The sequence below is a fragment of the Pyxicephalus adspersus genome, chromosome 8, assembly GCF_032062135.1.
Source record: "Pyxicephalus adspersus chromosome 8, UCB_Pads_2.0, whole genome shotgun sequence".
Classification (NCBI taxonomy): Eukaryota; Metazoa; Chordata; class Amphibia; order Anura; family Pyxicephalidae; genus Pyxicephalus; species Pyxicephalus adspersus.
In genome coordinates, this window is record NC_092865.1 from 23,224,517 (window position 1) to 23,251,811 (window position 27,295).

At 38.7% G+C, this 27,295-nt stretch overlaps 2 protein-coding genes and 1 long non-coding RNA gene across 5 annotated transcripts; 1 reads left to right on the top strand and 2 right to left on the bottom strand.

The window, feature by feature from the left end:
* Positions 1–3,240: 3,240 nt before the first annotated feature.
* Positions 3,241–19,040, bottom strand: NPL (N-acetylneuraminate pyruvate lyase). Of its 3 annotated transcripts, none has more exons than XM_072419782.1 (12): positions 18,906–19,040; positions 14,466–14,534; positions 14,265–14,341; positions 12,407–12,494; positions 10,882–10,939; positions 10,216–10,291; positions 9,345–9,437; positions 8,215–8,357; positions 8,081–8,127; positions 7,162–7,246; positions 7,047–7,086; positions 3,241–5,733 (listed from the first exon to the last, which is right to left on the bottom strand). In XM_072419782.1, exons 2-12 carry the CDS (start codon positions 14,528–14,530, stop codon positions 5,588–5,590), a joined length of 918 nt encoding a protein of 305 aa, XP_072275883.1. In that variant the 5' UTR covers positions 14,531–14,534; positions 18,906–19,040; the 3' UTR covers positions 3,241–5,587. The 3 variants fall into 3 exon arrangements, with proteins under 3 accessions (XP_072275883.1, XP_072275884.1, XP_072275882.1); XM_072419783.1 differs by lacking the exon at positions 18,906–19,040 and adding an exon at positions 18,730–18,846; XM_072419781.1 differs by lacking the exon at positions 18,906–19,040 and adding an exon at positions 15,908–16,024.
* Positions 16,130–16,701, top strand: LOC140336574 (uncharacterized). Its single transcript, XR_011921911.1, has 2 exons — positions 16,130–16,265; positions 16,449–16,701. It is a non-coding gene; the product is annotated as an uncharacterized lncRNA (long non-coding RNA).
* A 4,257-nt stretch (positions 19,041–23,297) lies between the features above and the next one.
* Positions 23,298–27,289, bottom strand: LOC140336575 (vitrin-like). Its single transcript, XM_072419784.1, has 4 exons — positions 26,473–27,289; positions 25,853–25,907; positions 24,964–25,030; positions 23,298–23,732 (listed from the first exon to the last, which is right to left on the bottom strand). The coding sequence occupies exons 1-4, from the start codon at positions 26,744–26,746 to the stop codon at positions 23,562–23,564; spliced, it is 567 nt and encodes a 188-aa protein (XP_072275885.1). The 5' UTR covers positions 26,747–27,289; the 3' UTR covers positions 23,298–23,561.
* Between the last annotated feature and the right edge of the window lie 6 nt (positions 27,290–27,295).

The following is a 27,295-nucleotide window of genomic DNA, read 5'->3' on the forward strand; positions in this document are numbered from 1 at the left end:
GATATAGCACATGGCAGCTGTGAAAGATATAGAAAAAGCCCATGCCTATCTGAGTTCAAACACTTACATGCAATCAGTAAATCTGAGTATGGATTTTCTTAATTAATTTCCCTCTGTTCTTGAAATTCTGGCACAGAGCAAAGTTCCCTTACTTCTAAACAGACCAGGCAATCTCAGGAAAACTAAATTGGATTTGTCATACATAAAATATGAGTGTGTTTACATTCATGGTCTTGTTAAATAATTGTGTAAAAGAAGTTAAAGCGTACCTAAGCTCTGAATTTTCACTTTACATTAGACAACACTTTTATTTAAAGTAAAAATTTTGTTTGTGTTTTTTTAAGCCCAGCACCACCCCCTTTATTCTCAATCACCTAGGCAAGGAGTGTCAAACTCTGGCCCGCAATGTCCTTCCTTTTTTGGCCCCAAAAGGAATCCTAAATATGAATTGCAGCTGGCCAACCGCTCCATTGAACTAGCCACGCTACTACAATTCCCGGCATCACATCTTTAGACCAGCGGTCTCTCTGCCTATGCGTGGCCCCGCATTGGACTGTGGACGCAGGGAATTGTAGTGGCCGTGCTATTTCAGTGAAGAGGGAGTTCCAGCAACTCATACCATTAAGCTCTGCATTGGACTGTATTCTTGACGCAGGGAATTGTAGTAGCAGTGCTTTTTCAGTTTCAAGTTTGGCCCGCGACTTTGTCTAAGTATTTATTTTGTCCCACTGTGTATTTGAGTTTGACACCCCCGACCTAAGCAATTAAGAATTAATAGGAGCGCACCTCCCACAGACCTACGTCATGCATCCAGGGAGGCTCTTGGCTGGTCCTTCTGTGCATGACCGAGCATCTCAGGGCATGGGCAGAAAGAGCTCTTTCATCAATAGGGAAAAAAGTTGCCGATCTTAAGCATGCGCAGTGAGATAGGCAAGTTTTTTCCCAATCTACGTCACCTGATCTTGTGCCTGCACAGTGCGAGATTGGGTGACCTAGGAGGAAGAACCCAGAAGAAAAGAAGATGGCAGCGCCTGGCGCTACGTCTGCTCCAGCCTTTAGACGGATACCAGAATGACCCGATGGAAGAAACCTCCGATGGACATACTGATCTACAGGATTGAAGGTGTGATTTTATTGTTTTGGGTGAGTTTTGGGTTTACTTCCACTTTAAGGTGTACGTAAAGGCAAAACCTTTTTTGTCTCAAATAAAAAAGGTAAGGGTAGACAATGCATCATGTTTTTGCTATGGTCAGTATCCCTGCTGGGGATATTCACTCCTTTTGTTTTGCCTGGTGATCACAGTCATTAAAACAGAATGAGGAAATCCAACATTCTAAGTTGTCATCCTAGCAATAGGTGAAGGGAAAAGACAATTCTGTGCAATGAACTTTTGATTTTTTATTCTTTTTTTTTGTTGCTTCTATAAAACAGGAAGGGAAGAGAAATCTCTAAAAAAAAGTGAAACAAAAAAATGATGGGGATTTTAGCTCTTCCCTGATTCATACAAAACTAAGGAAAATTTTGTCTGGATGTACAATTCAAGGTTGGGTTCATTTTACTTGTGTTGCACTCTTTATCTCTATCATTATTATTATTATTATTATTATTAATAATAATAAACAGGATTTATATAGAGCCAACATATTATTCAGCGCTGTACATTAAATATGGATTGCAAATGGCAGATAGAAACGGTGACACAGGAGGAGAGAGGACCCTGCCCCGAAGAGCCTACAATCTAGGAGGTGGGGGAAGTAACACACAATAGAAGGGAGATATGTAGTGGTGGGAAGTAGTGATGGTTTCAGGACAGAAGAAGATGGGTAGGCAAGTTTAAAAAAATGGGTTTTGAGTGCTCTTTTAAATGAGCAGAAAGAAGGCCAAATAGGACGAGGAAGACTATTCCAAAGAGTCGGGGCAACTCTAGAAAAGTCTTGGAGCTGTGCGTGTGATGAGGTTATGAGTGAGGAAGTCATTATTAGGTTATTGGTGGAGCCGAGAGAGCGGCTGGGTGAGTATTTTTTTACCAGATCAGAACTGTAAGTGGGACAATAACTGTGGAGGGATTTGAAGGCAAAGCACAGGAGCTTGAATTTAATTCTCAGGTGAAATGGAAGCCAATGAAGAGAACTACAAAGAGAGGCAGCAGAAGAAGAGCGGTGGGAAGGATGGATGAGTCTGGCTGCAGCATTCATAATAGATTGTAGAGGAGAGAGTTGGGTTAGTGGAATACCAGGGAGGAGGAGGTTACAGTAGTCCAGAAAAGAGATGATAAGAGCTTGTACAAGGAGTTTGGTGGTCTCAGGGGACAGGTAGGAGCGGATTTTGGAGATTTTGTGTAGGTGAAAGTGACAGTACCTGGAAATGTTCTGAATATGGGGGGTAAATTAGAGGGCCAAGTCAAAGGTAACACCAAGACAATGTGCCTGAGGGGAGGGACCAATGACTGTGTTGTTAGGAATATGTCAGGGGGAGATTTGGAATTTGAGGGGGGGGGGGATGATGATGAGTTCGGTTTTATCCAGGTTGAGTTTCAGGAATCGGTCAGTCACCCATGATGAGATGGCTGACAGGCAGCATGAGACCTTATCCAGGACTGAGGGAGACAGGTTAGGGGGGACAGATAAATTTGAGTGTCATCAGCATAGAGGGTTCTGTAAGCCAAAAGAGGATATGAGACCACCGAGAGAGGTGTACAGAGAAAAGAGAACTGGTTCAAGGACTGACCCTTGGGGAACACCAACAGGGAGGAAAGTGGGAAAGGAAAAATTTCAAAGGAGCGATCAGACAGGTGGGATTCCTATTACATGTTGCCTTGACGTGCCTCTCTTGTAAAGCCCATGTCACTGTGCAGGTGATGAGTGGAAATTTTAAGAATCTGTATGTTATCACATGTACAAATGTGAAGTGGCCCTGAAATCCAGACAATGAACAAGCAAATGAGAAATGTCAGGGAAAGCGGGAGACATTCTTGACATCTTTGGTATATGTGGCTCCATTACTCTTAAAGCAGAACTAAACCTACAAATTAAAAAAAATTGGCCCAGAGAGTTGAAGAGACAGACAGTGCCACTTTTGCAATAGTATAAACCTGTCTGCTTGCCATCTTCTCTTTAATGTACACCAAGCTTGTTGTACAACCCTGACATAGCTGGCTGCCAGAAATGAATGAGTTACCATGCACAAGAGCAGTATTACAGACACAATGAAACAAATATACAATCATGAAGACATATAAAGCAAGTTAGAAAACAGTTTATTGGACTTTACAGTGAAGCAATTTTGTGAAATGTATGAGGAAAATTAGGTCCAGAAATATAAATTCATATCTTTATAATAGAAGAAAATGAGAAGAACCCTGAGCTCTTTAATAAAAATTCAACTTTAAAGAAAACATGTGACAAGACAAATATGTGGGCTAGCATTGCTCATCTTTGAGCTGTCATTGTGGACATTCAAGAATCTGGAAGTGTTATACGTGTTGATCCGGAACAAGCTCTGTGGTGTGCCAAGTCTACCTGGCAATTATAATGCATTATGCTCCCCTTTCCCATAAGTGTATACTTCAACTTAAAGTTCAGTTTATGGTTTATTAGAACCAGGGGAAAGCAGATGTGCTGAATCACTGGCATCTTTAATCATACAATGGGTTATGAGATCCTCCTACCATAGATCCCAGTCCTTTTCTCATAAGGTTGTTATGGTTAGTGTTGCAGTCTTGACCTGAATTGTCTGCAAAGGTGAGTAGATCAGAGAACTCAGCAGTACAGATCTCCGATATAAAAAAAGAAAATACCTTCGGCCAAGCAGCATTTTTTCAATAGACCAGGTGGAGTGCCACTTGGAAATAAATGTATTTTAGATTAACAGAAATATGTACTACTGGTCCAAGAATCATTTTCACCAGAAACCCTGTTTGTAAAAGCAGCTGCTGGCCAACTGGCAGATATGGTTCTAAAGTAAATACACACACTCAGAGGTCTGTGTATGGAATAACATATCAAAACTTAACAAATCAGAAAAAAATAAATCTATCTCATGTCAAATATGATTAGTGTATTTGAAATGTGAAATAAAAGTTTCTAGATATTATCACAGCAGCACCATTTCTAAAAACAATTCTGACAAATTGGTAGAATTATTTGGTCCTTAAACATATGTGAACTTCAGAAACCAGTTAGAAGTTAGCAAATCAAATAAATCAATCTAAACCCAACCTATCAAGACAGGAACATGAAAGAATGGGTCTATTTGTTTCACATTTTAGCATTTTTTTAATGGAGAAACATTTCGTGACACATACTATCATGCAGGCATTTGGTATTGGTAGTCCAGGTCTCACTGGTAATGTAGGTGGGCGTGCATGGAAAAATGGGGTGTAAAATGGAAAAATTTGAAGCACCAGGTTCCCTACACGCAGTGCAACCTGTAACAACCCTCAAATATCCAAGTGAGGTTTAGGATTAGGAACAGTAGTCCACAACCATGTTTCTATGAAGATTAACATAAATTAAAAGAATTTTAGTAGCTGAAAAGCTTAACAAGGTGACAATTTCATGGCTTATAAGGTCAGCCCACTCAAAACTCAAATATCAGTGGGAAGACACGGGATGGTACACCTACAAGCAACAAAACAAGTTGAACTTCAGGCAAAGATCTAAAGACATAAGCAAAATACAGAGTTTACCTGCACAAGGATTTGTTGATCAACTCCTCTCCTCTATTGGTCATTAACAGCAGCCTACTACTTCCCAAGTTAAGCATCTTGCTTCCCTTAGACTGTAAATAATCACTGGACAGAGGTAATGTCTGCCTTCCAGAGCAAAATATGTGTAAATCAGAAGACAGGATGGACAAACTAACCAATAACATGGGCAAGTCAGGCCTTATTCAGACTTGCAGTCAAAAACCATGCTGTTAGCCAGGAGGAAAACCTGCACCACAAGTCAATAGGTTGGCATGCGTTTGGCATTTGTGGTGGTGGTGCAGTTTCTATACATGAAGAAATACAACCACATGGCCAAAAGCAACATCTTGCTTCCAGGAGCTGTGCCAAAGCCCCAGGCACAAAATGGTTCCAAACTGCTCCTATTAGGTTAAATGGAGGTGGTTGAGAGCATTGTTGAGCTTGTGGCACAATGCTGGAGTTTAAAGTGAATTTGAAAGGGATCTCAAACAGTCAACATATGCATTTTGAATCTGTGTTTACCAGGAGTCTCCAAGGGACTAAAATTTCAATATGCTGAACCATGAAACTATCATTGCCCTTATTTCCGAGAAAACTCTCCAGATTTTCTGAACTTTAAACAAATACACAAGGAAGATCTAGACTTTGCCAAAGACAGCAGAAGTGATGATGGAGTGAATAGAAGACCTTACTACTGGAATGTGTCAATATTAAAAACTACACATGGATTACAAAAACTGCATGTTTTAAATGTTTTAAAGGCCTGACCTTTTAAATTTCAGTATTATAATTGTATTATACAGAGTGAAGTTTTGCACTTTTTGTACACTAGATTATTACTAGACAATACAGATAAGTCTCTGAACACTATGGCATTCCTCCTTGCTCATTGTATCGTCCTTAGATTAGATCTAGCCTCTTAAGCTCTGCTTTAACATTTTCTGGGTGTTCTGGTTTCCAAGTCGCCATCAAGGGTAGTCGTGGTGGGCCCAAATCTATTCCGGATACCAGGGACATTATGTTTTTAAAATCTGGTAAACCCCAACCTGCAAAGGATAATTAATACAATCAATACATCATAAAACTGATGGTGAACTAACTTTTTAATAATAAAAAAAAACTGTACTGCACTGTATAATAGGCTCCAAAGATTCCACATTCCTTACTACTGGAAAAATAAAGTCTGGTGTATAATAGCTAAAAGCTCAATGTGGGCAATTATGCTGGAGCACCACTAATGTTTTACTGGATTTGCTGTGCAAGCCTCTGGCTCAGGACAGAATTTCATAGGATTACTATGGGGGGGTGGGGAACCTCACTGACACATGTATACATATAGCACCATTCACAAAGGAACATTTGAGGCTGAAGCGGCTCATCTTCAGGTCAGTTCCCACAGTCACCGGGCTGATAAGTACAGCCCGGTGACAGTGAGAACTGAACTGCAAATGAACATCTGCACGCATTTGCGTGCCTCCAATCAGCTGTGACCGCACTGTTCCCACGGTTACTGCGCTGTATTTATCATTCATACAGCCCTGGGATTCCTCCTGTCTGCGACCCCCGGGCACTAGAGGTTAATTATCCTCTAGTGCCCCGGAATCACAGTGGATTCTTCTCAGGGCTGCATTCTTTCATGCAGCCCTGGGAATCCTGTGTGCGATCCCCGGCACTAGAGGTTAAATTGGGACAAGTCTCCCAATTCAAAACCTCTAGTGCTCTCTGATTGGCCGAGGAAAGCTTTCCTTAGCCAATCAGAGAGCACTAAAGGTTTTGAATGGGGAGACTTATCCTCATCTAATCTCTAGTGCTAGGGATTGCACACTGAGCTGATCAACGAATGCAGCCGGCGCTGCATTCATTGATCAGCACAGCTCGCAATTTTTTTTTAATTGAAATTCGAGCTCGATTGGCGAATTTACACCAGCTGTTCTCGCTTACAATTTCGGTAAGCGAGAACGGCCTATTTTGCCGCAAGATTGTCAGAAATAATATTAGAAGCCCCCACACAGATTAAGTGGCTTTTAACTGTAGCGCATGGCAGAATCTGGCTTCTCAATTCTTGCTTTAGTACTAAACCTTTAGAATTAGGATTTTTAAATTTCACTACCTACAAAGACATTACAGGTCAGGGCTTAGATAATAATAAGCCAGTGGGTTAACATACCAGCCAGACATCTAGAATGTACAGAAAATTCAGCTGCTGTATTTTCTTAGGAATTATTTACTTTAATGAGCTTCTCAAGGAACCCCCAGCAACCTCTGGAGGAACCTTGGTTAAGAAACACTGTTGTATACATGAATGGCTCAACAATATTAGGTACCAGGTGTAAATGTCAATATTCTTAAAATTACTTACCCAAGGCAAAGACAAAACCCATAAATTCCTGTATTTTACACTGAAAAACAAAAATTACAGATTAGAAAGAATTTCAGAACAAAGAAAGATGACAACTGATTTAAAAAATAAATACCTGAATTTTTTGGGCATCTTTTAATTTGCCTTGTTTAAATGCCTCCAGCATTTTGTTAGTGGTAAAACCCAAGTAGTTGTACGTACTGTTGAGAAATGATATGTGTGTATTATTACTAAATAGAAAGCACAAATAATACACAAATGCTTACAATCAACTACATCACTGAACGTTTCTAGCTGACAAATCTATAAAGATTTGGATATCATGTACTGGTTAAATGAGATCTCAATTCTTCATCAGTGAAGGAACAGTAATTCTAGTGAGGTGTATAAACTTTACAGACGAAAGAACAAGATGTGAAAATAACTACATAACAATACATAATAATACAAAAACAATTGAAATCATTTATATGCTGCAGTGTGACCGTGACCCAGCCGTACCTCATTATGTGTTCATGACAATCGAATAATTGTAGTTTTTATTAAACAGATGGCTCTGAGATACTTAAAATTCTCCTATATTGGGTAAAATAAATATATAGTATATGTACAACAGTATAATACTATACACAAAAGAAGAGCACGATCAAGAAGAATTATGAAAACCCAAAGTTTACCTCTACTGGTCAATTTTTAAAGGCAGCTCACCTTTAAGCAGGTGCTGGGGCACCCACAGAGCGCATAGACCATATGTCCATAAAAATGTTTTTATTTTTTTTTTTGAAGGGCTAAATATATACCTTTCCTTACAGAAATCTATGGAAAGCCTTCTGATATACAGAAAAAGCAGTCCATTGGAGGGAGACCAGAGAAGTGCTTGATACAGAGGCTCACACAGGTTACTGCTCTTGATTACTTTTAGTCAAGGTTTGGGTAGAGTTCTTCAGCCATGTAATTGTCAATGGTTATGCAAAAAAGGAGTTTTTCTCTTTGCTTGACATTACTTTCATATCATATCACAAACTTTTGCTTACCTGCCTACTGCTCCATGTGCACCAAATACTAGCCCTCCTAGAAGTTGCTGTATGAAATAAACAGAGGTTACAAATGTCACAATGTACACAAACGTAACCTAAAAAAGGACAACAAAAACAAATAAAACACATACCTCATCTACACCGTAGAAAAACTCAAGCTCTGGATACCCATGAACACACAGGCTGAAGTCCATAAGGTTAGCATTGCTGAACTTTACGCCTCGCAGTGAGGGGATGTGAAGCTGCATCTTGCCCACCAGACTGTTTAGTGGATCTATGTAGGACAAAATATAAGACCATAAAAATAAAGCAAAGTGCATTGTGAGCCTAAAGATTGACCACATGTAGAAACAGTTCCTTGGCCATAAGGGTGTACATTAGCTAACCAACCTTCCCATTCCTGCAACAAAGAGCTTGTATGAGAATGATAGATCGGGAGACACCTGCCAGACTTTGCCTACAATATTTCCTTGCGGCTGAGATTTGGCTTCAAAACTTTCCGTGGCCTTACTGATAGGCAAGAACATACACATAGTTCTACTCTTCTGCAAAAACAGGAACAACTGATATGAATGTGTGAAGAAATTTGTAAGCATGTTGGAAATGGTCTGAGATAGTTTGCACCTATAAACCCCCGGGAATTGCTTGGTATTGTTTTCTATGGAACGCTTTTATGACCTGATCCCTGCAAGCAATGGTGAGATTGTGGTATACCTTTATATGTACCTCTTTTTTTCTAAATTGCCTACCCGTCTTCTCGTGTCTCTTAAAACCGTCACTACTTCCCATCACTCCATATCCCCCCTCCTATTGTGTGTTACCTCCCCCACCTCTTAGATTGTAAGCTTTTTGGGGCAGGGTTGTCTCCTCCTTCTGTGTCACTGTCTGTTGGTGCTATATAAATCTAATATTAATTTTTTAATATTAAGTTTATTAATATTAATAATAATAATTCTTTTAGTCATCGCTGGTATACTGCAGGACTGATACATTGCCCAGACTATTCTGCTGTTCTTGCAGTAAAATGCATTACACCACAAGCAATAAAGATAATGTTGCTGGGTCAGACCTCATTAATACTCCCTTTTAACTGGCTATTGCTTCAGGGAATTAAACCAAATGACATGCAATGGCCATGAAAATAGAGAGGTTTAAAGAGCTACAAGTAAATATTTTGATCCATTCTGCAACCACCTCTTCATCTGTAGAACCCACCTCTCATACTTACATTGCACCTGTAGAACCCACAACTCATACTTACATTGCACACCAGTTAGGCTTGGAATGTGATAGTAGTAAAAGGGAAGACTCGGTGCAGCAGCTGCCACTTCCTTAAGGTAGAGGACTAAAGCATCTAGAAAATGCAAGGTTAAAAAGAAACTTAAATGCAACTACAAACTAATTATTTAATGATTGCAAATCCAATGCAATCTAGAAAACACAGCAGACTTGTCAGTCAGAGAATAAGTTAGCTTTTCCCTGAGTTTATAATCCTCCATTCCTTAGGCAAAGGATCCGACCACTTGGGGTAGGAAAGGAACATTTTGTGAAAGGCATATTAAATAGGTTTCTAGACGGCCAGTACAGGTTGCGCATTTGAATGCATTTTTAAATTCACAACCATTGAGAAGATTGATAACTGCAACTATATGGAATCAGACCCACTGCACACTGACAAATCATTTATCCATAACATTTATATTTGGTCTACACACAACCTGCAACCACCTGTATAATAAACACAAGATCTAATGCACAGGAAGAACAAGTCATTTTATGCATAAGAACTAATTTATAAGGTGCTCCTTCTGTTTCATAGAAATAACTATAAACTGTAAGTTGGAAATCAAAATATAAAATATAAAAAAATGGTCAAAATGTTTTCCAACTAAACTTTAAAATGGGGAAGATGCAAAAGTAACTGAAACTGGAATGACTGATAGTGGTTGCAGGATCTAAGAAAATGCTCATAACCTGACATTTAGAATTAGGAGAATAGTATGACTGGTTCAAGTTAGCGCAATTTCCACAAGAGCCCAAAATGAATATACATTACAACAGTCTATGTAAATGTAGTAGAGCATAACTATGCCTTTGTGTGTGCACAGGTGACACAGACACATAATATTTACCTTGGCTGGATGGCTTTAGAAAAGAAGGACTCATGGCACTTATTGCATCCGCTCCACAGGAAGCTGCGTGGGCAGCCTAAATAATATACAACAATGAAAAACAGCCCTAACATTAGCGTCGGTAGGTTAAACATTAGCATAGGTTAAAATTATACAATATATTAGCTATAGGATCTTTTGACTGAATGTGTGTTATAAAGTGATATTTAGGAGTAGACAGGAGAACCTTCTATTGCTTGCATTGCTTTCCCCATGCTCAGCCGTTTCTGTTTTTGCACAGATTGTAAAATCCTGGACCCTAAAACAAAGCCCCACCCCACCACCAGATCCTTCTCCAATGGGGATGCCTGTGTGGCTAATAAGATCTGATTGCTTTTACAAGGGGACCCTTAAATGCCACAAAGCAAACATCTGCGTAAGAAGGGTCTGGAGGACGCAGGAATTCTTTAACAAGTAACTCGATTGGGACATTGCTGGTACTGGGCACTTTAGAAGAGGAGGACCAATTTTAATAGAGCCAGGTAGGACCAAGGTTCTCTTTAAAGCGTGCAAGTTTCATGAAGATAAAAATGTATACTGAAAATAATAAATATCCTTTACTAAATGGGAGAAATCTATAAACCAGTAGAACATGAATAAAATTCAAAGATCCAATAAAAAACTCACTAAATTCTTTGAGTCCTCCAGGCTGAGACAACCTACATGCACTATCACATTATGCATTCTGAAAAAGAAAATACAAATTAAATTAAAAAATCTGATACTTGTGACATAAATTAACGGACTTATTCGGGTATAGCTTCCCTCAAACTAAAGCCAACCAAGTACTGTATTTTTTCTTATAGAAATTATGTGTAGAATTATATATTATAAAGCAGAAATACACATTATATGAAGAATTTACTTTTGTAGTCTGTACAATCTCTAGGCCTAGCAGGGACCCTGTGTATTCCTTATCATCCTTTCATTAATCAAAACGTAATAAAATATTGTTGCTGCATAGTGTCCATCATATTTGCCCTTTGTGTAGCACAAAGAGAGATTGGGTGCTAACAAGATATGTTCACCAAATCAGGGGACAATTAAAATGTTTTTGGGTACAGCTGAGAAGCTCAGCTACCTAATTACCGACTAATCATGTGTGGTAGGCCTGCAATATTTATGCTCACTTGTAATTATTGCTGCTCAAAATGATCAAATGTTTGTGATCATTTTGGGTTAGAGTTCAGAAATAATGGCTGTACAAAAAGGCTGCTCAGCTCTCTATTGATTAGCCTGTTCAGTTTTTTAAAAAGGGGGAAGGGGAAGAGTGAGGCGATCTGCTGCTTTGTTAAACAACAGTATTATAATACTGTTTGTTAGCAGATGACCATTAGTAATCCAGTACAGCGGATCATTAACTACCTCCTGAAAGATGTCCACTGGGACCAATGTGCAATTCTCACCAAAGACAATCAAGTTGTGCTTACACTATATATATATACAGTGGTACCTCGGTATAAGTCCGCTTTGGAATAAGTCCAATTTGGTATAAGTCCTGTTTGAACAGGAAAAATTTTGCTTGGTATACAACCTTTGTGCTAGAACTTTTATGGGTCAAAATTAGTCATAACACCACGCGCTACCCTTATTTACCTCTCTTGAGACAAAGACACAACTGCCCATGAGCGTCAGTATGCCAGTTGCTGCCATTCAGTGAACAACCCGCGCTATAACTCTCTGTGAATTACATAACATCTCCTCCTCCTCCCTTCTCAGCACCATCCTGGTAGGCACTCAACTCTTCTCAGCAAGGTAAAGTGAGGTTAAATTTTAATTTCATCTAATTGCTTTTGTATTGATGTATTTTAGTATTAAGCAGTGTTTAAATATTTTAGTATTAAGCAGTGTCCTATCAATGTATAATATGCAAATAACAGTAGGATTTTTGGATTCATGGGGACAGATTAATCATTTTCCTTTTATTTCTTAAGGGAAAAATTAGTTTAAAATAGGTCCTGTTTGGTATAAGTCCAAGGATCTGGAACAGACAAGAACTTATAACAAGGTACCACTGTGTGTGTGTGTGTATATTAAAAAAAAATATATATATATATATTTATTTATTTATATACATATATACACATACATACATACATACACACAAATGGATATTTATTTAATTGATATAACATTTTACTGGGCTACTCACTTGCCTCTTGAGTGCTTCACCCATTCTTCAGCCAGCGTCTTCCTCTCCTCTACACTTAGTGACATTCCTTCTCCTGTTGTCCCATTTACTGTAAACAAAAATGAATTATTGAACCTAGGTTAGGTATACAACTGGCTTTTGAATAGAATCAAGTGGCAATTTATTTTATACATTATACATATACAAAAGTCTTTTCTAATAGTTTTTCTCTGGTGTCATGCTATTAATACCCATAGTAGTCCAATATAAGGCCATATATTTATTTTTATAGTTGCACTCTGTTAAATACACAGTTGAGATACATATATGCGAACCCTTATCTGCCAATTGATACAATTGCAATTCTGTCCAACCTATTCTGTAATTCGTAGAACAGTTATACAACAACACAAAACTCAGACTCTGAAAATAATTACAGAGTAAAATAAAGATAAATGTAACAATAACTAAAAACAAATGGTTAGTAAAAATACACTATGCTGTATACACAAGGGATGTGGTAAGTGTCAAGAGGCCTGTAGATGTTACTTAGATATAGGTGGGAGTAAATATGCACTTTCTTTTGGATTTTATAGCTGTCTTGGAGCTCTATTTTGTATGGCTGGCTTGCAGGTATGCTAGTTTCGTAAAAGCTGTGCAGAGAACATTCTTTGATGATGCAACTTGAGAAATTGCATTCCAGGCTGTATACTTGTTTCATAGCATAGCAGATGAGTGAATAACAGCAATGCCTGCAGAGCTATTACAGCACCCCTATTTAGTTCAGGAGAGCTGTGTTATCAGGAGGAAGGTTCTGCCATTTGGTGGACAAACTGCTAACTGTATTTTAACCAGGTTTTATGACCCAGGCATTTTGTCCCTATAATGACAAGTTAGTAACAATGCATACAATACAATATTGTTTTTGTTCAGGTGCCTACAAAAAAGTACGAGAAAGAATATGTGGCAATGAAAGAGGAAGAGTCTATGAATATATATCAACAGATGGAAGACCATCAGGAAGAGCTGTCACTCAGCATGGGGTCCTGAATAACCTACCGCATAATAAGCACCCTCTATACAAGATCAGAGGAAACATAGATCAGTTTGTGATGTCATGCCCTCTTGCTTAGTTACTTTTTAGCACTGTCAAACTTTCAAGACAGGTGGGCTGGGGCAACACAGAAATGCATGGGTGAAAACAAATACTACTCCAAAATGCTACTTTGTACTAAAATGCCACCCTATGCTTCTCTGGGTTTAATACATTTAAAGTACAACGTCTCCCCAGAAATGTTTTGAGGCTGGGTGGGGAGAAACTGCAGGTGGGTGATGACCGCAGTATTGTGACCCAAACACCCAAAAACAGCCGAATGCTTACTGAAAAGTGCTGGGTAGTGCGCCCTGCTGAAAGGGGCTGGGGAGAACACTGAAGTAAAACTTCCACTCCCCAATTTTGAATAGGGTTGGCTAATCCCTGTCTTTTTCGCCCCCGCTCCCATGGGGTGATTTCATTTCTTGCACAATAGACATAGCAAGATGGGAAATACCCTCTTAGGTTATATGACACAAGTTGCATTATGTATGCCAATGGTTGTCAACCAATGTACATATAGAAAGATTTACTATGTTTTCTAGTCGTAACCAGAACTAAAAGTGAGGATGAATCTCCAAAATAGGGACAGCAATTAACAGGTGACAGGGGTTCTACTATATTTGCAAAAATAATTGAAACTAAACAAAACAAGATGATTTTTGGATATTACACATGTTATTTATGGATAGTTAGGTTTCAATGGCTACTATTTTACTGAACCAATAGATCATCAATTGTTATCAAGGCAATCATAAAACATGGATGTATTACAGAAAGACTCACCAAAAATATTCTTAACATTTTGTTTGTGGACCAGAAACTCTACATATTCCTGGATGACGGTGAGGTTGACATTATTGCTGAAGATGAAAAGAACAGGAATTACAAAAAATGAAAAGAAATTTTCCGTTATATGATTAAACAACCTTCAGTTCTACTGTATAGCAGCCTGCCAGACATAATTCTAAAATATTTCACATTTACCTGTTTGTCATTGGGGTAAAAGTTGCCGCTACAAGGCCTTGTAACTTTTTCCCAGCTGCCTCCATGACCCTGTGTATTAAATTAAAAAAAACACATTAGCGTAATCTACTTCATTCTTGTAGAATTTATATCCTAGAAAAGGGGTTGGCAAAGTGTTATGGCCACTAGGCCATTTATGGGGTGGGAGGGAGCACACTAGGCCAGACCCGCCCTACTGGCTCCACCCACCACATGGTAACGCCCCCTGAAGTGAAATCCCTCTCCTCCATATGCATTGGGGAGGAGAGGGATTTACCTTCAGGGAGCTTTCCCTATTTACCATGGAGGCAGAAGTATCAACGCCGGCGGCGGTAAATAGAGGAGCAACTGGAAGGGGGAGACACCAGAGCTCCGGCGGCTCCAGTAGTTCCTAACCCCCCCTGGCTGATCGGCTGGCAACCTGCGGCTCCGGAGCCCCGGGTTGCCAGCCGGCATTAGGCCGGATCGGCCAGGGTGCGTTAAGCTGGAACAAACTACCGGCTAGGCCATATCTGGCCTAAAGGCTGGAGTTTGCCGACCCCTGTCCAAGAACATTGTCTGCACACAACATGAAACAAGGAGCATTAAGATGCCTGTCAGAGTTTATTCTGAAATGTACAATATCATTCTACATTATTTACATAATATCATTCTACATTATTTTTCTGAAATGCAGAAAATATCATACGAGGTTGAAGATTATGAAGCTGGAAGTTAATTTAGCACACTAGTGCCCATCAAGTGGTGTTAACATTTAACCATTGCTCATCAAAGGTCAGCATTGGACTACATACACACATAGTAAAACATTCAAACCATACTTTGTGCTAGTTTGCACTACATTGGATAGACTGTGTACTACAATATTTATTTACACAAAACACTTGTTAGCAATTCATAATGTGATTGTTGTGAGGTTCACACAAAAGGCACTAATACAATCCTTAAATCATTTTTTTTTTTTAATAAGAAAGCATTGATAACATTTACAACACTGAAATTTACAAAGTAAATAAATAACACATCAATTTTTTTTTGTTTTTTTACATGAGGTTGAAGTCACGTGATGATGATTCCAGACTTGGAAACTCAAACTATAAATGTTAAGTAATATAAGTCATTAGTATCACTTATATATAAAATATATATTTATCACTTATAAATAAAAGTTGCAGGGTCTGCAGAAAATTGTGTTTGTTGCTGGCAACCAGTATTTTAGATTTATGCAGGAAAAAATACCAGGAACACCAAGTATTCCTATCCCTAGTCTGAACCCTTCAACCACTAAAAAAAACAAAAACTTTTCCCTCAACCCCCTAATATATCATCTTCACTGTAATTCTCTAAAGGTACAAAAATTACTTAAAAAAAAAAACAAAAAACAAAAAAACAGTGGCGGAATCCTTTAGGACCCCCCAACTTACCAATCAAATTGCAGATCAAAACCTGGATAATATGCAGGCAGCTGTCCTCTCACAACTAAAGAAAATCTTCCCCAAACTAGAGTTTGTAATGCAAAACCTGTTTCCTAGTTCCCAAACTGGATTAATTTATAACAAAGAGTCACATGAACAGGATGCAGTTTTGCTGTGGCTGCACATTTGCATCCTATTCTGTACAGGGAGCAGACCTTGTGTTACATGTGCTTTAAACTTTGCAGCAACAATGGATATTACAGTGACCGATGCCTGGCCAGCTCTATCTTCCATGCTTTAAAGCAAAACTGAACTTTAACAATAAAAAAATGCAACCACTAAAGTTTCTGAAAAAAAATGCAATCAGGTAAGTCCTTTATTGCAGGGGGGGGGGGGGGGCGTGCGATGTCCTTTCTGCAATAAAACAACCATACCTACTCATTTATACCTGACATATCCCAGCAACATAGTGTTTTTTAGAAGAAGATTTTAAACAGGTAAGTGAATGTGTCTTAAATTCATAAAGGTGATTGCCTGTTTCTCCTTTCAGTAATTCCTGCCGGATCACAAATTTTCAAAGCAGAACTGTGGTTCAATTTACAGCAAGAAGAGAACAGGACTTTTCGGAACAGAAAAACAGAAACCAGTCAATAACAGTATGACAGCAAAAAGCTCTAGTATCTTCAGGATACAGCGGTTGGCCAACCTTTCTGACCTCACAGACCACTAAATTCATAATTTTAAATCCTGCGGAGCAAAAATATAAAATTTTTAAAAAGTAAATAAATACATTTATAAAATAATGATCTTCCTAAGAACGCTCTGATTCATTGATCAGCTCAGGGTTAAGTGAAGTATTACTATTGTTACTATTATCATTAGTTGCATTATCTTTGATTTTTTTTGTGTTACTAAAGAAATGCTAAATACTTGTTTGCTTTTTCTCACTCACTATTGGTTTATTTCATTTGAATCTAAGATCAAACAAGAAATGATAGGTATCAAAGACAAACTATTTGATGCCATTAAATACAACAGTTAAAGAAAATACACAATTACGGTCATACTTACCTAAAAGAGCATCTGAGGAATAAACAAATAAAATAAAATATTTGGATGAGACTCGGTATTCGCGGAACAGGGTGACTATTGTAATGGTCGAAACAATACTGAAGGGTACAGCTCGGCAGAGGTTGCCTTGTACAACTTACGACTACACTGACTTCACACTGCGCCATTCATAATATAATAATTAATTAGGATATTCTTTATGTTTTATTATTAATAAAACATAAAACTTGAAATATTGTCCAACTTTTCTGTGGACCCCCAAAATGTTCTCGCGGACCACCAGCTCTAGGGCTAGATTCACTCTATTATGCTACATTACCATATAAATGTGAATGCTATGGGTAGCACGGTGGCTCAGTGGTTAGCACTCTGACTTTGCAGCGCTAGGATAGAATCTCAGCCAGGACACTATCTGCATGGATTTAGCAGGGTCTCATCCCACAATCCAAAAACATGCAATTAGGTTAATTGGCTTCACCACAAAATTGACCTTAGACTGTGATAATGACATATGACTGATGTGGGGACATAAGATTGTGAGCCTCTTTGAGAGACAGCTAGTGACATAACCATGGACTTTGTACAGCGCTGTGTAATATGATGGCGCTATAGAAATACTGTGTATTATTATTAGTGCAGTGCCCTGTATTCCTAATGGCACACCAATACAGCTGCACTATAGTGCTCCACATTCCAGATATTATGTCCATACAACCTCCTATACACTGTCCATGTCCCCTTCTACTTTTTTCTTTCTATACAACCTTCAACCCAGTCTGTCCTTACCACCTTCCAAATATTATTTCTATCCTGCCATCTTCATAGTATGTCCATGTCACATTCTACCTTATCTGTCTGTCACTTCTACACTCTCTGTCCATGCCCCCGTCTACCTTTTGTTTCCATACAACTTTCTACCCAGTCTGCCCATACCACCTCCTACTACATTACAGCCAGAGAGACCTCCATGGGTCTTCTCTATGCTCATCTCTGACCTCAGGACACCTCACAGCCCAATAAAGAGACGATTATTCAGACAGCAATAAAAAAAAAAAAAAAAACATCAAAAAGTCTAACAACTTCCCAATTTATCAAACACTAAAAAATTGTGTGTTCTAGAATAAGTTATTATGGAAATTAGGTTTTATATATTTATACTGCATTGATTGAAAGATTTATAAAAGATTTTTGTCCTAAAGCTACGTACACAGGCTGCAGAATTATTACCATATAAAAGTGAATGCTATGGGCAGCACGGTGGCTCAGTTGTTAGCACTCTGACCTTTGCAGCGCTATGTCCCAGGTTTGAATGGAACGCCTCTGGTGAAAATCTGTGTGCAGAGCTGTCCACTGACATGGATTAGCAAGTAATTATAGCAGATTACGAAACAGGCAACAAGAGCAAGCGCTGTCATTTCCTATGGGGAAGATGCAGCAGGGAGCCTCCCACTCCATAGAACTGAAGTCTATACTCACAGAAGTTCAGAGACCCAAATGAGAGCCAGCAAGCATTGACAAATGGAGGGGTTCTGTAGATCACAGAGGATCTGGCAGGATCTAAGGTCGGTTATATAAGCCACTAGTTTATGGGTTTAAATATCATTGAGAGTTTATTGTAAGTTTTGGATTTGTATCTACATCCTGTTCACAGCTCAGCCAGAACACTAAATATTATATACATATAAATAAAATAATATAAATCTTATATACAATCTGCAAACCAACTGCACGACATAGATAGAAGAGATTGCATACTGTACCAGGGAATCTGCCTCTCTCCGCCAATGACAGTGCCGCAATGAAACCTCCCTCAGCCAATCACAGGTACCTGATCTTAGCCGCTTTCTGCCAATGACAGCCGCCTGAATGCAGCCTCCTTCTGCCAATGAAAACCCGTACGAACCTCTATCCACCAGTCACAGCCGCCAGAACTTACCCTGTTTACGCCAATCAGCTGCCTGAATCTAGCCCCTCTACGCCAATCAAAGACTCTCTTTCCAGCATGGCCCTCGATCTCTTTTTAATGGCTGTGGTCACGTGATCTATTGGGAAAAAAATCCTATTTCCTCATTTTTATTTGCTAGAACTATAGTTTCCCGAAGCAGAGCGCTATGCTGGGTTATAATTGATCCCGTGGTGGGTTAGGAAACCGGTTATGAGCTCAATATCACATGATCGCTATTCTCAGCATGCCTCGCTGCACACGTAACCTGTGCTGTGCCAAGTGCCAGCACTCAGCTGTGTGAGGGGTACGGAGCTTAATGTTACTGCCCAGTCACAGACAGCTAGGCTGGTAGCTGCAGGCTTAATATAATGTTCTCAGCTCACCATATTTAATTGTATAGCAATGCCTGGTCACATGCAGTGTATTGGAGTTATAAAGGAACTTCTATAGAGTTCAGGGGGAAACCCCTCCAGCAACCAGAGATGGCATTCCAATTCTCCAGGGGGCAGATATGGTATAACATCAGCCCCTCCATGCCCATTACTACATCTACTCATATTCTGCAAGAGGTGTGCTGCTTCCCAAATAAAGACACAGAATTCTCTGCTTGTTTATGTGACTCCATATTAGCTGAATCCCCACAAAATTTCACTTACCTGCTCTGTCCAGAACCAAGTCTTTACTGGCGCTATTTATACCAACTTCTACCCCCTCTGTCCATACCACCTTCCAAATAGTCCTGCCATCTTCATAGCATGCCAATGCCCCCTTCTACCTTGTTTACCCATACCACCTACCTTCTACCCATTCTGCCCATACCACCTACCTTCTACCCAGTGTGTACATACCCCCTACCTTCTACCTAGTGTGTACATACCACCTACTTTCTACCCAGTGAGTACATACTACCCAACTTCTACCCAGTGTGTACATACCCCTACCTTCTACCCACTGTGTACATACCACCTACCTTCTACCCAGTCTGCCCATACTACCTAACTTCTTCCCAGTGTGTACATACCCCCTACCTTCTACGGTGTGTTGAGATAATCTACCTTCTACCCAGTGTGTACATAACACCCACCTTCTACCCAGTGTGTACATACCACCTACCTTCTACCCAGTCTGCCCATACCTTCTACCCAGTCTGCGTATACCATCTACCTTCTACCCAGTGTGAACAAACCACCTACCTTCTACCCAGTCTGCCCATACCACCTACCTTATACCCAGTCTGTCCAGACCACCTACCTTCTACTCAGTGTGTACATACTACCTACCTTCTACCCAATCTGTCCTTACCACCTACCTTCTACCAAGTTTGTCCTTGTCCCCTTCTACCTTTTCTTTCCATATAACCTTCAGGGAAATTTGTCCATGGCACCTTTTACCTAGCCTGTGTATACCACCTACCTTCTACCTAGTCTATCTATACTCCATTCTATCTTGTCTGCCCATGCAACATTCAACCCACTCTGTCTATGGCTCCTTCTACACAGTCTGTCCCTACCACCTTCCAAATATAATGTCCATCCTGCCATCTTCATAGCATATCCATGCCCCATTCTACCCTGTCTATTCATAGCACTTACCTTCTACCTGGTCTCTCTGGACCTTTTTAACATCCGGGGGCCCTATAAATAACTTACAGTTCTGAGGGAACCACAGAACCCTGGATGGGAAACACTGATCTACCTAGTTTGTCCATACAACCTTCTACCCTCTGTCCATGCCACGGTCTATCTAATCTGTCCATATTAACCCCTGCCCATTCTGGCCATATCAATTTCTTTCAGCTGTATCAACCCAATACCATCTGCTGCCAGATCTGTTTTTACCACTATGAAAATCAATTATTTAACATATTTCATACTTCAGATGGGAAAGGTTTGTGGGATTCCTTTCATGCACGCCTACTTCAAAATCTCTACAACATTTTAGAGAGAGAAATTAGGAATTTCACTAGGTTGGTTAATAACTCTTCATTTCTTTTGTTTTTGTCTTGTTTTTTTTTAATTTGTAGATATATCCACTTCAACACCAGCTGAAAAAGTTGCCTGTGAATCTTGCAATAACATTTTGTGGTTCTTGGAGATTTCTTTTAGCATAAAACAGACAGCTCTTGGCCTGATTTTGCTGGGCTGTCCAGGCTTTAACAAATAAGGAGTCATTTAAAATTTACATCACTTGTACATTATTTTCCAAACAGTGGGATCATTTTAAAAATGTTGAAAATCACTTAAAACATTTGCCATTCAATCCACCCAATCCTCTTTTGATTTTAGCATGATGAGAACACACACTTCAATAGCAATGAGTACACCAGACCCTTGATATCTCAGGTTTACATAAACTGCTTCTATATTGGAACAGTACTTTCAGTTTCAGACTGGTAAAAGTTGGTGAACATGGGACAAATGTGTATTTGTGTTAATTTATAATATGGGAATTAATACAAATCGTCAGTCTTATTAGTATTATTATTAGTTTATGTTTATCATCTTTTTCTGTAGACAATTTTGGTCATTTTTTCATTTAGGACTAAGCAGATGGGGATTAAAACTACTGTCATTTTTTGTTTTGCCATCCGTGTCACATTAGGGAGATTTCTTTGACTTACAGCCCCATAGACCTAACAGGGAAAGGATATCTTTTCAATGTAGGGAGAACTGACAACTCAAAGGGCTCTATTTATAAAAAAGGAAATCAGACATTACCTTATAAGAATCTTCCAGATCCATCTGTTTCAATGGCAGTAATTGATTCCCACTAGGGAATATTTGATGGAATATCAGGTCCCCTGTTTTATAAATAGAGCCCAAAATGACAAAATATGATAGATTTACCCTTACTTTCATTTCCATTGACATTTTGACAAATGCAAAATAATGCAGAATATAAATATGGTAAATTTCATATTTACCAAAAAAGTTAAAAATAAATACAGAAATTATACATCAAACCACAACAATTTTCCTTGTTTTGATGGTTGCTATTATTATAGAAGAATCGTATAAATATCTTATAATATCTTATATTATAGAAGAATTATTATAAAAGAATCTCTCATTTTCAATTTGATGCAAACATACTTTTTGCACAATCTTCTTTATGGATGTTGATTCAAACCAAAGTATACATCAGCTTTCAATTTACTGTTTATACCTCATATCTTACAGTATTAAGTGTCCTGTGACTACAGAGGAACTGGAAGTTGGAAAGAGGCCACCAGTCCAAACACATGTTTATCTGTTTGTCCCGTTCTATACCTTGTTGTGACCTAAAGACCCTGTACAGTACATCTCATTCTACTCTTTATATTTTTACATATGTTTGGATCACAGTTGTGAGTTATTCATAGTAATTTAGTTATCAGTACTATCTACCATTGGAGCGATTCATAAGCACAACATAGTCTTTGAATCCTTTTCATCTGATATATATTGTGGACCTACTACACTAATTCCATATTACGGTCCTACATCTGGATATTTTCTGGTTCCTTTATTATACTCCTTTGTGTACTTCAGAACCCATTAGTGATATTTTTTTGATTTGGGAGTGTTTTGTCTGGTGGGATATGCTGTTACATTGGGCTTGATTTAATAAAGCTCTTCAAGGCTGGAGAAGATAGATATCATGGGAGAACCAGGATAATACAGCACACCAGAAATGGGTTACATAAAATAATTTCCTATTAGGCAAACGTTTTCAATCATTGACCTAATCCATTTCATGTTTGCTGGATCACACAGATTTCCCCACTATAGTCTATCTTTTCCAGTTTTGGAGAACTTTAGGTCTAATAAATTGGAATATACCTCTTAGTGAGTGGTCAATGCTCAGCAGTCTTTCTGAAAATTTTAGTTGTGTGACAATCATTCTGACCTTTGATCGGTCCATTCACTGACCCAGAACTAACATGCAGATACAGACTTTTGGCTGACTTGATCTGCATACTTGTTTAAGACCAGCCACCAAGAAGCATTATCAAAGGATGTCATCAATGGCATGCCAAATTACAATTGTATCCTTAGCTTTGCAACCATGGGTATTTTGGGCTGTTATAACTTACTTTAGCTCCAAGACGATTTTTGGGGAAACATTTTTACATGCAGATGAAGGCCCAATGGATCACATACTCCTGCTCTTACAAGAGGGTTGGAAGAACCCCATACTGTGTCCTACTTGTTTTATTTTTAGTTTTCATTTCATTTTTATCAGCTGATGCTTATAGACATTCTATAGTTCAGAAGACTTCTAATCTCTGTGCACGTCTGCCTCAACCAGGCATCCTTACCCTGAAATACTTTCAAGAGGTATTTCTGTAAACTGTAAACATACAAATCCCCCCAAAAATAATACATATACAAAAACAGCAGCTTGTAGTCATTCTATTTTATTTTAAACATAAACCCTGGTGTGAGAGCTAAATATAGTATAACTATATGGTATACAAGATGTCTTTAACCAGAGGTGTCTAACTTCATTCCATTTAGGCCAAAATTCTTATTTAAACAGATTAATTTTCTGATTTATTGTAAGCCAGATTTTACTAATAGTTTTGCTGTATGAGGAGAAATGCTAAAAATGTTTGTGGATTCTGTTCCTTGCGTATTGAAGTTGGACACTCCTGATATTACACTACTAGATAAATACATAGGATTCATAAGAAGATACAGAAGTCGACATGGTTTTAATCCCATTTCGAGCAGATCCGTAATAATATATCAGATTAGATACTCTGTTCAAAGTGACATATCCTCCGATGACAGGCATTACACCTGCATGGATAGCTGCAGGGCAGATTGCAGAGTCCTAGAAACAAATAATATATACTTAGTTTTCTGGTTTATTTAGCATTGTTTAAGATCATCTATAAATGTCACTTTCAGTTAGTTTGTTACCTGGAACAGGTTACATGGTAGGCTTGACTAATCTTTGTGCTGTTATGTGTTAGAGCAAAGAGAACCTGTGACATTGGGGGACTAGACAGAAGACACTCAAAAAGAGAGAGATGTAATGATTTTAATTTTTAAAGGGTGGATTGAGTTTCCAAGGGTCGGTCGGGGGTGGAAAACAAGAGCCCTGGACACCCTAGAATTCAGGTTTAAATAAATGTCAAGCAAATTGCCATATTACGACATTTGGGGGCCCAGGGCAAGATTGCATTTGTTGACATACTGTACAATAACATACTGTACAGTTATATGATCACAAGGCAGGACTTTTCCAGCTCTGGTAAATCACAGGCTTATAAGTTGTGTTGACCTTGTTCTGCTGCCTGAAATTTACTGGTAGAGGTATATTCAGGCTGGAAGTCCTTTAAAAGCAACTTGACAATCTATCAGAAGAGGTTTCGTCATCACACCTTCAAGGACCTCTTTCTCCTCATGACATCCTTCAATAGTGGGACATACTTGATGCTATTGGTACGCAACTTTACAAGCAAAGTCTATCACTCCCCATACCCCATTGGTTCAATTGTACACCATTGAATGCAAGCCAAATTTTTCTGAAGAAGCCTCATAATTGGGCAAAACGTGTCAGGTTTTATTAAAAAGAAGGCTGCAATTCTTATTTTGGATCTAATTGATACCTCAACGGCTGAAAGACCTATGTTCATTTTGGGCTATGATAAATCCCGGTTGCACATACCATGACTTTAATTTTTGTTTAGTACCACTTAGTGGTCATTATAATGGTATTTTTTTTGTACTCATTATCAATTCCTATGTTTTGAATACTTTTCTAAGTAAATGTTTTTGAAATTTCACTGCCTAAAAGCTCCTGTTTCTTTGCGCATTTAATCCTTAATTGTATTAGGAGGTGGGCTGAGTAACGCACAAACAATTTTTTTTATTCATACCACCCAAAATGGGTTTAAGTTATGGTAGGGACATTAGATTGTGAACTACTGTGAGAAACAGATATTTACTCGACTAATTATAAGCAGTGCATATGTCAGCAAAATAAAAATGCATAAAAATGTATGAAAATACAGAATAAAGAAGCAGTTTGCATATAAAAGGAGAACAGAGAATCTTACAGATGTGTAAGTATCAGTACCCCAAACCGAATATGAATATGAGTCACAGTATGCAGGGCACCAGACCCTAAAAAACAGAAATGGCTATTAAAATATAATATCTGAAAAAAATGAGATAAGATAACAATTTTGCAATAATTTTAGAAAGAATTAAAATTGTTATTTTTCTGCTTGTGTTCTATAAATCAACTCTAGGCTGTATTTCAATCATTTCATGAATTGCTTTTGTAATCCAGTGATCATTACACCTATGCTAAGGTTAGATTGTCCACTAATCGTATCTTCATGTTGAGGTTTCTACAAAATTCCAATGATCCCTCTGAATCTCTAGTCTCTAACATCATGCTGTGTTATCCAACCTTCCTTTCTGAACCGTTCTAATTGTACTCGCGAACTTAACATTAACGAAAGCTGCCAGGATATTGATATTCACAATTGTGGATAAACTGCATATGATTAATTAATGAACATGCCATTTAAAACCAGTGTCTGTATGCTTTTTTCCCTTTCTTGTACAGTGTTCTGGGAACTCTCCAAAACTGTTAGTTAGTAAGACAGTTACAGTGATAAGCTAATAGGTAAGGGGTAAGCCAGAGCCAGAGGCCACTTTTTGCATATTAGAATATATAGTTCTTAGATATGGAAACCTAAATGTTGACCCCTGGAGGTACCTGCTTTTTAACGGGAATATAAAAAATATTGTATCTACAGGCATTTTTTAATGTGAATGTATGTTGCAATTATGAATATACTGTGATTGCCACCATTCTAATACTATTTGACTTCTAGTAATGCCTCAAAGGCCAATGTAGTCAGCCTGCCCCTTTGTCTTTTCAAAGTCTGAAGTAGTGGAGATATGTTAAACAAGGGTAAATCGTCAGATACTCACCGTATTTGGTCACCACCTGATAGAAGGTCTAAATGGGTAAAGCAGCTAATGGACCCTAAAAAGCAAAAAACATTTACTATTTAATTCTAAATGACTTACACCAAGTTATCCAATTCCTGCACAAAGAAAGGAGTTCCTCCGTAGAGCTGGACCCTAAAATATGTATTTGTTTATTTTAAGAGTTTGTTACTGTTATGTTACCTTTTTGCTCTTGAAGTGGATCTATGGAAATTGCTGGAGTTTTACTTTAAAGTAATTGTCATTTTGAATATGTAAAAACATGTTGCTAAGTGGTATTTTCTTCTGTTTACCAAACTTTATTGCATGTATATTAGAACTGACTTTCAGATATTGCCATAATTAATTCCTCTTATAGAAGGTAAATAAAACATTTACTATTTAGCAAAAAGAAAGCCATTTCAGGACCTGCAGACCTTAACAAAGCATCTATTAGGAAAAAAAAAGCTTATGCTCAAATGTTAACTAAACTTAGGAGAAGGGCTATATGTGGAACACAATTCAGTTGGACTGGTGTGTGGTCTATAATAAAAAAAAATCCAATATGTTTGCAATTTATTCACATATTTGCACATTGACTAAAATCGGAAAAAAAAACTTACCTACATCATATGGGGTCTCAGCAGTTGTTTGAGGTTCTGTTTTAATAGTGGAATCAGCTGTGATTGGAACATCAGCAGCAAAAAGTGTATCTGCAGCTACAACAGTATCAGCAGATAGATAATTACTGCTAGAAGAAAGTAAAGTATCACTGATTGGAGCAATGTTAGCAACTACAGCAATAGTTGTTGTAGGCACAGTAGTACTGGCTGAATAACCAGTAGTGATTGGGGTATTAGTACTGGAAGGTAGGGTAGTCCTAGAAGTAAGAGACATAGTAGTAGAGTTAGAAAAGGCAGTGCCAGTAGCAGGAAGAGTGGAAGTTGCAGGAAGGGTAGTGCCAGAAGGAAGAGCAGTGGAAGTGACCGGTAGGGCAGTGCTAGAAGGTAGAGCAGTAGAAGAGTCAGAAGGAGCAGCACTAGAAGTGGAACCATTAGTTGAATCAGAAAGGGCAGCGCTAGAAACAGGGGCAGTAGAAGAGACAGGGAGGGTAGTACTAGAAACAGGGGCAGTAGAAGAGACAGGGAGTGTAGTGCTAGAAACAGGGGCAGTAGAAGAGACAGGGAGGGTAGTGCTAGAAACAGGGGCAGTAGAAGAGACAGGGAGGGTAGTGCTAGAAACAGGGGTAGTAGAGGAGACAGGGAGGGTAGTGCTAGAAACAGGGGCAGTAGAAGGGACAGTGAGGGTAGTACTAGAAACAGGGGCAGTAGAAGAGACAGGGAGGGTAGTACTAGAAACAGGGGCAGTAGAAGAAACAGGGAGGGTAGTGCTAGAAACAGGGGCAGTAGAAGAAACAGGGAGGGTAGTGCTAGAAACAGGGGCAGT

Excerpts from the sequence above, each read along its gene's own strand:
- NPL (XM_072419782.1), bottom strand. The coding sequence starts at position 14,530 with ATGGAGGCAGCTGGGAAAAAGTTACAAGGCCTTGTAGCGGCAACTTTT. Across the intron at positions 10,940-12,406 it reads GTGAAGCACTCAAGAGGCAA|AATGCATAATGTGATAGTGC; the intron begins GTGAGTAGCCCA and ends TTTCTTTTTCAG. Across the intron at positions 5,734-7,046 it reads GGGTTTTGTCTTTGCCTTGG|GTTGGGGTTTACCAGATTTT; the intron begins GTAAGTAATTTT and ends TATCCTTTGCAG.
- LOC140336575 (XM_072419784.1), bottom strand. The coding sequence starts at position 26,746 with ATGTCTCTTACTTCTAGGACTACCCTACCTTCCAGTACTAATACCCCA. Across the intron at positions 25,908-26,472 it reads TGAGACCCCATATGATGTAG|GGTCCATTAGCTGCTTTACC; the intron begins GTAAGTTTTTTT and ends TTTGCTTTTTAG. Across the intron at positions 25,031-25,852 it reads TCAGGTGGTGACCAAATACG|GGTCTGGTGCCCTGCATACT; the intron begins GTGAGTATCTGA and ends TCTGTTTTTTAG.